This window comes from Tenebrio molitor, chromosome 4, assembly GCF_963966145.1.
Source record: "Tenebrio molitor chromosome 4, icTenMoli1.1, whole genome shotgun sequence".
Classification (NCBI taxonomy): Eukaryota; Metazoa; Arthropoda; class Insecta; order Coleoptera; family Tenebrionidae; genus Tenebrio; species Tenebrio molitor.
This window is the reverse complement of record NC_091049.1, coordinates 1,153,154-1,166,071: the sequence shown is the minus strand read 5'-3', so window position 1 is coordinate 1,166,071 and position 12,918 is coordinate 1,153,154. Positions and strand designations below refer to the sequence as shown.

Here is a 12,918-nt window from a genome sequence, read left to right as displayed (position 1 = left end):
AGTCCATAATGCGCTTGTGCACTCTAAGTTGCCGGGAAAAATGTAAAAATACCTATTATAATTATTTAGGTACAGTCGTTGACCAAAATAAAATAGGACAAAGTAAATTTCGATTGTGTAATTCGATATTTTTGCGAAGTCCATCTTTTAGGAAACAAAAGTGTCAAAAATAAAAAAAAAACATTCTGATAAGTATCATCATTCGACTTTATTTCAAAAACTCACAATCATTCAATTGAACATAGTGACAGTGACGAGATGACAAGTGAAAAAACACAACCTAACTTTTTGTAAATCAATTGTCAAGTCAAGTCAAGTTGTAATCTGAGACACATACGCCTCAGTTACACTATATAAATCTTGGAATTGTGAAACTGTCTAAGGTAACACTTTGTCCTATTTTATTTTGGTCAACGACTGTACATATTTAAATAACGTATTTCAGGATTCCATAAATTCATGAGGAATTTCTATCATCAAAGATACCGCACTTTGTATTTCATAGTTATCCTTGATGGCATTTTTTTTGCTCTTACGGTACAACAAACAAAAAGTCATTGAACTAATTCATGTGCAAATAAAAATGAAGTTCAATGGCTTGTTTATTGTCAGTGTAAATATTCAACAAAAGACCACAAGGACACATTTTTTTCAAAACAAGAAATGTACAATGCAAGCGTTTACCAGATACAGACAAAAAGTGAACTGAAATTGTGTCTTTCGAACTTGTTTTGTAATTTTTACTTTGAGTGGGAATTTTGAACTAAAACTACTTTTTCGTATGGTTTCAAATCTACAAATTTGGAACGTACAATTGCGGTCACGGCATATCTTGGCCACAACTGACATTTAACTGACAAATATGCAAATACGTATGTGTGAACTGGCTTTTATTGAATATAACCCAACTTTTTGACTCGATAATGCCACTTCCCTGCTTTTTTGATGACACAAGAAAAACTTCAAAGTGATTTTTAATAATTGTCATTTATTAATTGGTTTACATCATTTTTTTTAGAAATGTCGGCTAAGATTCCGTGTCCGGAATAGTACAATTTCGGCCACGGAATTTTTGCCGTCACTTGTCATTCCATTGTCATGAGATATCGTGCGTTCATTTAAATTTATCCCCAAAGTTGGCGTTGGTGAGTCGATTGAGAGCGCACCACTCATGTAAAAGCGTAAGATTTAAATAGCTAATCCGTGATCGATTATCCCCATAGTGCGTTCACAATCAACCAATCAACGCCAACTTTGAGGATAAATTTAAATGAACGCACGATATAAAGCGGCCCGTACGTTTCGCTATTACAAGACTTGTCAATCTTGTAATTTTGACCCTGATTGACTTGCATGAAAACGCGCTTCCTCATTTCGTGCAATCTTGAAACAGGGATATTATCTGCACTTTGTTGAAATAAGGTATTGCTGGCATGTTCGCAACTATTTAAATGACACATTTTTGGATTTCAATTCCAAAAGTCAATCATAATGACAATAAAGCATGGACTACATCAATTTTTTTTAATTCACATCAAAGTGACGGCCAAAATTCCGTGGTCGCGACTGTACATACATAACGTGTTGCCGAATTTTTCGCGACTTTAAAACGTAATTGATGATGTTTGTATCGAGCGATCAAATTAATTTGTAATCGAGTTATCCATGAATCCGAAATCGTATGTCGTTACTTGAAATAAACACAGCTTGAAACACAGGTTAGATCGCGACATATCAATCGCAAAAGACATACGGATTTAAATCCATGGATGACTCGATTACAAATTAATTCGATCGCTCGATACTTGGGGAAATTTTCAAACATACATAAATTGGTTGGTCGTCGCTGCGTTATCAAATTTAAAACAAAGCTACCAACCAAATAAAGGATAAAATACTACAAGGTACTTTTAACTCTTTTGTGGACGCATACTACTTTACATAAAGTAAAACTTGCATATTTTGTAGTCATCGTGATTTGGTTAAAATCTAATTTTCAGACTGTAACATCAAAATGGCAAATTTGGAACCTATAGGGAGCATCCTGAAATGTGAATGCGGAAGGATTCATGACTGCGACAGATGTCCTTACGTGAGCGGATCACGTTTTTTTCACCAGTTTCCATTATTCAGGTGCCTAACAAATTCTCTAGAAAAGTACAACTGCAAAGACTGCGATTTTGGAAGCGATCTTGTGATAGTTTTCAATCAACACGTCAGAGAACATCACAGAAAGAGGATCGACGAACCGAAAAAAGACGTTGAAATAAAAAGCTACATTTGCCATGAGTGCTCGTTCGAAACTTATTCAGCGTTAGTGTGGATCAAACACTCGAATACGTTGTGTTTTAAGATTGAAGAAGATTTCAAGAAAGTAACGTATGGTAACAATGCAAGACTGCATCTCTCTAGAGAAGACGTTCAATGGTTCAGGTGTGACAAGTGCGATTACAAAGCAAAACACAGATACAGAGTGAAGCATCACAAACTGATCAAACATACATCAGACGAAGAAGCGTTGTGGCTGCAGTGCGAACAGTGCTCTTACAAAACAAAACTGAAATACTCTCTTAGACGTCACATGTTTCTCCATAAACCCAACGAAGAAGCAAACTGGTTTTACTGCTTTAATTGTGAATACAGGACTCGGAGTAAAGGAAACTTGAGACGTCACATGTACCTGAAACACACCACACCCGAAGCTGTGCAGTGGCTTGCTTGTGACAAGTGTCAGTACCAGTGCAAAACCAAAGACGACTTGAAGAAACACACAAAACTGCACCATTCGGACGTAGCGGTGAAAATCAAAGAGGACATCGAATGGGCGAGGTGCGACAAATGCGACTTCAAAGCTAAACATAGTTACAGAGTGGAGCGTCACAAACGAATCAAACACACATCAGACGAAGAAGCAAAGTGGATTTACTGCTTGAATTGTGAGTACAGGACTCAGAGGAAAGGAAACTTTAGACGTCACATGTTGGTGAAACACACCACACCCGAAGCTGTGCAGTGGTTTGCTTGTGACAAGTGTCAGTATCAGACCAAAATCAAATACGACTTGTACAAACACTCAAAACTGCACAATTCGGACGTAGCGATGAAAATGAGAAAGAAGATAAAATGGTTGCAGTGCGACAAATGCGATTTCAAGGCAAGGCAAAGGTGCCGACTAAGGCTACACGAGCAGTCCAAACACACGCCGAACGAAGAGATGGTGTGGTTTCAATGCGAGCAGTGCTCTTACAAAACAATACGGAAAGACAAACTGAAATGTCACATGAACCTGCACAAACCCGACGAAGAAGCGGAATGGTTCTACTGCTTCAACTGCGAGCACAGGGCGAAGAGTAAGCAGAGTCTGAATTATCATATGCTGGTCAAGCACACCGCCCCGGAAGACGTGCGACGGTTCACTTGTGACAAGTGCCAGTGCAAATTTAAGACGAAATCTCACCTGAACAGGCACCAAAAACACTTGCATTCTTCCAAAGAAGTTCAAGTGTGATAGCAAACGAGTCGAAGATGAGTGGTTTGAATTTGTCATGTCATCAAAAGTAGTAGATTAAGAAATGGAGGACTAGCGTGGTGACGTTCCACCCGCAAGGACATATCGATGAAGGACGCAAGGTTCTACGATACAAGGAAAGAAGAAAAAGAAAAATTGTATTCGTTTGAAGGATTAAAAAATAAACAAAGGAAAGTTTTTTTGTCTTGGAAAAGCGTAATGATGTGAAGGTTAAACGCATATGGTCAACGGAAAAGACACAAGGGGCGGTCGTGGAAAACAAAACTTTTGAAAGCGTGTGGCGTAGCTTCAGTAATGATGAAGTCCAATAAAAAAAGGTTGTGAATGGTAAAGGCAGTCACATTTTTCTTCATTCCTATTTCAGAAAGAGGATTCTATCATGAAAATTTTGTCTTCCCGAGTGAAAACCATTTTTTAACTTGAACAACTGTCACTTGTCAATTTTGACATTTGCGTTAATGTTTAAGTTACGCGACACGTTTTCAAAAATTTTGTTTTGCACAGCCACCACATTTTTTTTTTTTTTTAAATCGATCATATTGTATTAGTTGTAATATTTTTTTAATGTTTCCTTCTGTTTGATTTAAGTTTCTTCAATATAACATTTTATTTTTAGAATGTTATTAAAAGTGATGTCTCCGACTTGTGTCAAAGCGTATTGCTATATTGACCATAAAGAGAGAAATGTAGGTTATACGTTAAAATCAATAAAAGTTTATACATCTTAAAAGCAAGTTTCTGATAACAATTTATATTTTAATACAAATAAGAACAAAGTAATAAGATAAATTGTTATGTTAACATTATCATAATGTATTAAGTATAAATAATTAAACTTCTATCGGGAAAAGGTAAACCCAACATATATTTTTTATTTGACACTTTACACGATCAGCACTTGTCACAGCATTTTGAAAAGGAATATCCTCCTCGATCCCTAATTTCTCTTGATCATTTGTTGGTGTTGAGTATCATAGAAATAAAAGCACAGTTACCTGGAATCCATTTGTCTATGGCGTCATGGATTGATCACGAAGATGGGTAGTATTTTAATTCAATAATAATATCAAGTGTTCATTTAAATTTCCACTCAAAGATGGCCTTGACGAGTCGATTGTGAACGTACCACTCGTGTAAAAACACAAACAACGGTAATATACTTTATAACGCCAACTTTGACTTGCCTGGCGGAAAAACACCTTATCTATATAGTGAAATTTTTTTAATAAACAATTGTCAGTGTCAAAATGAAGTAAAAAACCAGACTAAAATTTGGACTTATGGACCAGCTGTATAACAATTTGACACCAAATCATGGTTAAGGTTATGTTCACTTCACTTCCCGTACCTTTCTTCCGTGAATTCATTTTCAAAACAAATTTAATGAGAAATCAGGAGAAACCTTTTCGAATTTGAAATAAACTCTCGCTCGTTAGGGCGCAGGCTCAGTTACATAAAAAAATGTTGACACTCAATGTGACCAATCGTATTATCATGAAAATCACAGTTTGGCTCATACCAACAAGACAACGTTTTGACAATTGTTTATTAAAAAAATTCAACTATATACTGGGTGCCCCAAATTCGCGGAACAACGTAGTAGTACGTTGTTAAGTAGTCATTAAGAGATCAGGTAAAAATGTTTAAAAAAATCAATCTTCTTTTTTGTAGAAGATATGGACCTATTCGTTACACTAAATGTGGCAACATTTAAAAACATTCTATGCATCCCAATAGTCTGCAAATATTTAATTTTTGCTGTATCCATGGAAATGAGAGGAAAAAATCAAAGCCGTGTTGCCGTACGCTGTTTGAGGTAAAACGAACATAAAATTACTACTTGGAAATGCTGGAAATAATGGAGAAAATAATTGCAAACCTGATCACAATCGTTCAAAATTATTAGGCCACTGGCTAGTAAAAGACAAATAGTCAAAATCTTTTTTATTATTAAAAATAAATGAGATCAAAGCTGCACCTTTTGGGCCCCCATATCTTCAAATCTAAGAGGTATAGAATTTTTTTGTTATTTTTTTCGTCATTTTCTAACATGAATTGACATTACCTCATTGAGTTGTTCCGCGAATTTTGGGGCACCCAGTATTTTGATAGTTTTTTTAAATAGGTAATAAAAAAAACAGTTTCTATGGTTCTGTATTGTGTATTGCAGACTGTATTAATGAACGCACTCCCACATCTGACTTTTGACAGCTCGTAAACAAAGTTTTGCCATTGTTTTTTTAATGTGGCCTAAATTGGCATAACTTAGAGAGAAAATTACGAAAACACCATAAAATATGATAATTCAACAATAAAACGTGGTTTTTTTTTTATCAAGACTTGAATTTCCCGAACTTCGGTAAGTACGACACATTATCTTAAAAAACGTGAACATTTTACGTTGAAAGGTATTTGTGCCAGATTTAGAGGTAAAGCAAAGATTCAGAATAAAACAACACGAATTTCCCAAAGATGCAACAAACAAAAAGGCATTAAAATAAATAATGTGTAAATAAAAATGAAGTTAAAAAGCATGGTTATTGTCAGTGTAAATATTCAACAAAAGACCACAAGGACATATCTTGTCAAAACTCAAAACAAGAAATATAACGGGTGTTATTTTAAATTTGGCGTCGAAGTTTGCATGAAGAGTCGATTGTGAATGCACTATGCGGGTCAGGTCAGGTCAGGTCAGCTGTTTAAATCTTAGGTTTTCACACGGGTGGTGCGTTCACAATCGAGTCTCCAACGCCAACTTCGACGCCAGATTTTAAAAAAACATCCTTTACGATGCAAGCGTTTATTAGATAAGGAGAAAAAGTAAACTGAAATTATGTCTTTCGAACTTGTTTTGTAATTTTTACTTTGAGTGGGAATTTTGAACTAAAACTGGTTTTTCGTATCGTTTCAAACCTACAAATCTTGAACTTTGCAAGGTCATCTTAGGTTTCATCAATGTTTATTATTATTTTATTAATTATTACAACTGCAGTTCAACAAATCTTCGACGTTGACTCGAATGGAAACAACACAATCGATCAGATGGCCAGTTCCTTCCATTAATATTTCACAGAAATAATAAACCAAAACGCGAGTTTAATTAAATACGTATCACTTACAATGCACAAAGCAGTCAATCCAGAATATACCAAATGCTGATCGTGTTTTATGCTGATTGCTGAGAGAACTCAAAAAAGTCATATTAGTTTATGTTAGATTCTTTATGGATGGTAATATTAAATACGTAGGTACTATCCCCTAGTGTCATATTTTGTGGTGTACCTAAATTGTGTTTGACAATTCTTGACATTTATTTATCTCAATTTAGATAGCGGCGTTGCCATGCATAAAAAAGGTCTCTGTAAAAAAGTGTCATCTTGCGGGACCAATCGAAAAACTTGCTACCACATTTCTGGGCGCTCTGAATTACATATTACAAACGTTAATTGAGGTCACGGGTGAAATATGAATCAGAAATATTTTATATGAATAATACCCTGCCTTCAAATAAATTCGGAATTAGAGTAGACTGTGATTTAATAAAATTAAAAAAAAAAAACAAAGGTGATAAAATTAACTTACTAAGTAATAAAATGCAATATCAAGAATGTTGACAATTTTTGTTTAACGTCATGCATGATAATAAACCAAACAATTTTCATATTAAACATTTTTTCATAATTTTTCAAATTAAAAAGTTACAGCGATTATTTGATACTTTTGTTCCACTCGGTATATTTTGTCTATTAACTGTTGGTAATAGACGTTTAAACACGTGTATTGTGCTGTCCAAGGTCCCTGCTGTGCCTTTAAAAAGTCCATGTTACCAGTACCAACTTTATAATAAAATTAACGCCTACTCTAATTCCAAATTTATTTGAAGGCACGGTACAACAACATCTAATTGCAGTAATTCTCAAACACACGGTGTAATCAAGAAGGACTGTTTGAGTTGGCAATACAATTAAAAAACATTTTTTATTCGGCTATTTGCAACATTACAACCTGATATGTTTTGTTGGTTTATTTGACAGATATTTGACGTAACATTAACAGCGACAAAATGGTAAAGTAGGACCAGAAATATAGTGATTTTATGCACTTGGGACGATAATTTCTTTTACAATTTTATGACATTTTTGGTTACGCCGGTTATGTTTATGCTATTACAAAAATTAACCTTTGATGGTAAATTCCAAATTTGCCAAATTTCATTGTCACCAACAGATTCAGTCATTGTTGATCACACCATAGAAGGTACTCTGCCAACTTTACTCTAATTTTCAGATTGTAATATCAAAATGGCAAATTTGGAACATACAGGGAACATCCTGAAATGTGAATGCGGAAGGATTTACCACTGCGACAGCTGTTCTTACGTGAGCAGATCACCTTTCTTACACCAGTTCCCATCATTCAGTTGCGAAACAAACTCTCTAGAAAGGTACAACTGCAAAGAGTGTGATTTTGGAAGCGATCTTGTGATAATTTTGAATCAACACATCAGAGAACATCACAGAGGGTGGATCGAGGAACCGAAAAATGACGTTGCAGTAAAAAGCTACATCTGTCGAAAATGTTCGTTCGAAACATATTCAGCGTTAGTGTGGATCAAACACTTGGATACTTTGTGTTTTAAGACGAAAGAATATTTTGAGAAAGTAACGTTTGGTAGCGATGCAAAACTGCATCTCTCCAGAGAAGACATTCAATGGTTCAGGTGCCACAAATGCAACTACGAGACAAATCGAAGATACATATTAAAACGTCACAACCGGATGAAACACACGTCAAATGAAGAAACATCTCGGTTTCAATGTGAAAAGTGCGGTTACGTAACAAACCGAGAATACAATCTTAAACGTCACATATCTCGACACAAATCTGATGAAGAAGAGATCCAATCAGGATCAGGATTGAGGTGTGACAAGTGCGACTTCACAGCAAAACACAGATGCAGAATGAAGTACCACAAACTGATCAAACACACATCAGACGAAGAAGCGTTGTGGCTGCACTGCGATCAGTGCTCTTACAAAACAAAACTGAAATGCTCTCTTAGACGTCACATGAATCTGCACAAATCCGACGAAGAAGCAAATTGGTTTTACTGTTTCAATTGTGAGTACAGGACTCGGAGGAAAGGAAACTTGAGACGTCACATGTTGGTGAAACACACCACACCCGAAGCTGTGCAGTGGTTTGCTTGCGACGAGTGTCCGTACCAGTCCAAAACCAAGGACGACTTGCAGAAACACGAAAAACTGCACCATTCGGACGTAGCCGTTGAATGGTGGAAGTGCGACAAATGCGACTTCAAAGCAAGACAAAGATACAGAATAAAGCATCACAAACTGATCAAACACACATCAGACGAAAAAGTGTTGTGGCTGCAGTGCGAACAGTGCTCTTACAAAACAAAACTGAAATCCTCTCTCAAACGTCACATTATGGCTCTTCACAAATCCGACGAAGAAGCAAACTGGTTTTACTGCTGCAATTGTGAGTACAGGACTCGGAGGAAAGGAAACTTGACACGTCACATGTTGGTGAAACACGCCACATCCGAAGCTGTGCAGTGGTTTGCTTGTGACAAGTGTCAGTACCAGGCTATAACCAAATACGACTTGTACAGACACGCAAAACTGCACAATTCGGAGGTAGCTGTGAAGATCAAAAAGAGGATGGAATGGTTGAAGTGCGACAAATGTGACTTCAAGGCAAGGCAAAGGTGCCGGCTAAGGCAACACGAGCAGTCCAAACATACGCCGAACGAAGAGGGGGTGTGGTTTCAATGTGAGCAGTGCTCCTACAAAACAATACGGAAAGACAACCTGAAATGTCACGTGAACCTGCACAAACCCGACGAAGAAGCGGAATGGTTCTATTGCTTAAACTGCGAGCACAGGACGAAGAGTAAGCAGAGTCTGAATTATCATATACAGCTCAAGCACACCACATCGGAAGCTGTGCAATGGTTCACTTGTGACAAGTGCCAGTGCAAGTTTAAGACGAAATCTTACCTGAACAGGCACCAAAAACTGTCGCATTCTTCCAAAGAAGTTCAAGTGTTATAGTAAACAAGCCGAAGATTTGAATGCAACGAAACAAGAAAAAGTACAAATCGTATTCGTTCGAATATAAAAAAAAAGATAATGATATGAAGGTTAAATGCATATGGTCAAAAGAAAAGACACCAACGGACGGCTGTGGAAAACAAAACTTTTGAAAAGGTGTGGCGTAGTTGTACCAACAACGATGATGAAGAAAGGTTTTGGCGAAAGCCCAATTAAAAAAGGTTATGAATAGTAAAGGCAGTCACAGTTTTCTTCGTTCTCGTTTCAGAAAGATGATTCAATCATGCATATTTTGACTTCTCGAGTGAAAACCATTTTTTAACTTAAACAATTGTCACTTGTCAATTTTGACATTTTCGTCAGTGACACTTGTTTAAGTTACGCGACACGTTTTCAGAAATTTATTTTGCACAGCCACCACTGCCATTTATACATTTTAAACGCAAGTTTTTGATAACAATTAATTTATATTTTTATACAAATAAGAACAAAGTAAATAAGGTAAATTGTTATTTTAACATTATCATAATGAATTACGAGTATAAATAATTAAACTTCTTAAATCCAACACATATTATTTATTTGACACTTTACACAACAAGCACTTGTCACAGTATTTTGAAAAAGGATATCCTTCTGTATCCCCATTCCCTAATGCCTCTTGACTTGTCGTTTTTTAAATTTCAATGTTGCTCTTGAGGATCATAGAAATAAAAGCCCAATCCATTTGTCGGTGACTTCATGGACTGATCACGAAAATGCTAATATTCTAATTTATCCTCGGGGAAAACACCTTATCATTTTATTTTAATCGTTTTTTAATTCATTAAAAAAAAGTTTCAATGGTTCTGCATTGCGGACTGTATTAGTGAACGCACTCCAACATCTGACTTTTGACAGCTCGTAAACAACGTTCCCCTATTGTTTTTTTTTTTTGTGATCTAAATAGACCAAAAATTCCAAAACATAATACACATTTCAACAATAAAATATGTGATTTTTTATCAAGACTTGAATTCTCCGAACTTCGGTAAGTACGATACATTATCTTCAAAAATATGCAAACATGAACACTCACGTTGAACGGTATTTGTGCTAGATTTAGAGGCAAAGCAGAGATTCAGAACAAAATAACACGAACTGCCGAAAGATATAATAAACAAAAAGGCATTGAACTAATTTATGTGCAAATAAAAATGAAGTTAAATGGCTTGCTTATTGTCAGTGTAAATACACAGCAAAAGACCACAATGACAAGAAATGTGCGGTCGGTGGACAAAAAAACTGAGACAAAAATGACAACTGTTCAAATCCAAATTTGCACCGTTTAATTCAGGCTTGCTAACAAATGGGTTAACTATGGTATGGTAAGACAAAAATGCCACGTGTGATACTTACAGACATTTGTTTGGCGAGCAAAACAGTATTTTTGCTTACGTTTAGCTCGTTAGCAATTGCTCATATGGTAATACTCTCCCCAAGCCCAAGGCGTTGTCTAATTAGGTGTTTTTGGAATTCAGTTAGATCCGGCATTACAGCTGACAAGATAACTGTGATTGTAAAAGTCAGTTATAATTTGACCTTATCGTGACAATTAAAAGCTTGATACAAATGTAAGAAATTTTGAGTATCCCAGTTTTTTTGTCCACCGACCGTACAATGCAAGTGTTTAGAGCTCGTGCCAACTCTCATGATCGATGACGCAGAAACCAAAATGCGTACCGAAGCGTCTGTACTATTCGAACTAAAAACGTCGGTACCATTTTGTCACGCTTTACAGATTTGTGAGCTAATTTATGTTGATATTTATTTGGCGAGAAGCCGAGAAGTCCTTAGATAATGTCGGACATTCTAATCCAAATCCTTGAACAGTGTAAAATGCAAATTTGCCGCCACCCTGAAAATTTGAACTAAACGGCCGACGTTTTTACGTTTCACTTATCAAAATTGAGCTCCGCCTTCGCGCAGCTTTTGTCAAGGTCATCGATCATGACAGTTGGCACAAGCTCTACTATAGGCCGTGCCAAACCCAAATAACCACCACCTGTTGAATTATGTTGGTGAAAATAAAATTGCACTAAGTGGATAATGACAATTTTGATATTACTAGAATGCTAGACCAATCAAATCTAAGTGTACCACGTTGCCGGTTGATTTTTTGGGTAGAATGCAGTGTTGGTGGTTATTTGGCTTTGGCAAAGACTATAGATAAGGAGACAAAGTAAAGTAAAATTGTCTTTCGAACTTGTTTTGTAGGTATTTTTTATTTTGAGTAGAAATTTTGAATTACAAGTGATTTTTCGTATGGTTTCAAATCTACAATTTTTTTTTGTTCGACACTGTCAGAATTTGAGAATTTTCTCCTGTGTGAACGGATTTTGATAAATTTGGCAATTTGTCAAAACGAAACGTCAAGCTAATTTTAAAGATTTTAAGCGATTTAGAGCCTTTAAGGGGCTCGTCGAACAAAAAAACGTTGTATTCAACTCGTTCTTGTGTAAATTGGCCATTTTTTGGCATAAAAAAAGTCATTTTATGTGGTTTTTGTTTGATTCTTTATGCAGTTGTCAAATTTAAAACAAATGTGACAATAAAATAAAATATACAGGTTGTTTTTTAAATGCTAATACAAAAAAAGACTGGTAAAAGGTGAGGAGGAGTAGAACTCATACACAAAAAAATGATCTAATAAGCCTTTTCGTTTTCGAGATTAAAAATAAGGTAGTTAAAAACGTTATTTGGGGTTGTCAAGCAACAATAATAATTTTGTTGTATTTTTGTTCATAGCATTGTCGGGTTGCTACGGTTTAACTTATTGTTTACTATTGTTTTGTCTGTGGCGTAGAATGTGCATGGACAGGGTTAGTTTATCGCTTCCGTTTTAGTTAAAAAAAAAGGTTTTCAGGACTCTTTTGAATCTCCATATGACCGTAGCCAACGTTAAATGAACTAGCCGTGCTCAAGTAAATTTGGCAACAATGCCCGCAGACCTAGGACCCAAAGAGTATAGAATAGAGGGGAAGCAGAAATATAAGTGTAAGTGACGACCTCTAGTGTTTCAGACTCGTAACTATTCAGTTCATAGGCTGCTAAGGGGAAACGGGGAGCGGGAGGAACAGTTTATTCATTATGTTTAAGAGTCTCACACACTAGAGGCGCTGAAACTCGTATACTATAATTTAACATTGGCTCTTACGGGCTGCTTCTCCTCTATCCTATACTCTCTGCTAGGACCGAGTCAGTTTGTGCAGATTTGCATTTGTGTACACAGTGATCTTAACGTTTTAACTTCAGAAAACTGTGTTTATTTCC

At 36.0% G+C, this 12,918-nt stretch overlaps 2 protein-coding genes across 7 annotated transcripts in view; both read left to right on the top strand.

Moving 5' to 3' along the window:
- The window catches only part of LOC138128765 (zinc finger Y-chromosomal protein 1-like), a 51,078-nt gene that overhangs the window by 22,598 nt on the left and 15,562 nt on the right, over positions 1-12,918 (top strand). For 3 of the 6 annotated variants that reach the window (XM_069044947.1, XM_069044949.1, XM_069044948.1), the window contains one exon: positions 2,001-5,888. Coding sequence is in view for 3 of the 6 variants with exons in the window: in XM_069044952.1 (XP_068901053.1) it covers positions 7,831-9,606 (1,776 nt within the window). In the remaining 3 variants the exon portion in view is untranslated. Of the gene's footprint in view, positions 1-2,000; positions 5,889-7,816; positions 10,175-12,918 lie in introns of those variants that run through there. The other 3 variants (XM_069044952.1, XM_069044951.1, XM_069044950.1) reach the window with 2 other exon arrangements.
- LOC138128194 (zinc finger X-chromosomal protein-like) lies at positions 2,070-3,508 on the top strand. The gene is made up of 2 exons (XM_069044383.1): positions 2,070-2,092; positions 2,134-3,508. Exons 1-2 carry the CDS (start codon positions 2,070-2,072, stop codon positions 3,506-3,508), a joined length of 1,398 nt encoding a protein of 465 aa, XP_068900484.1.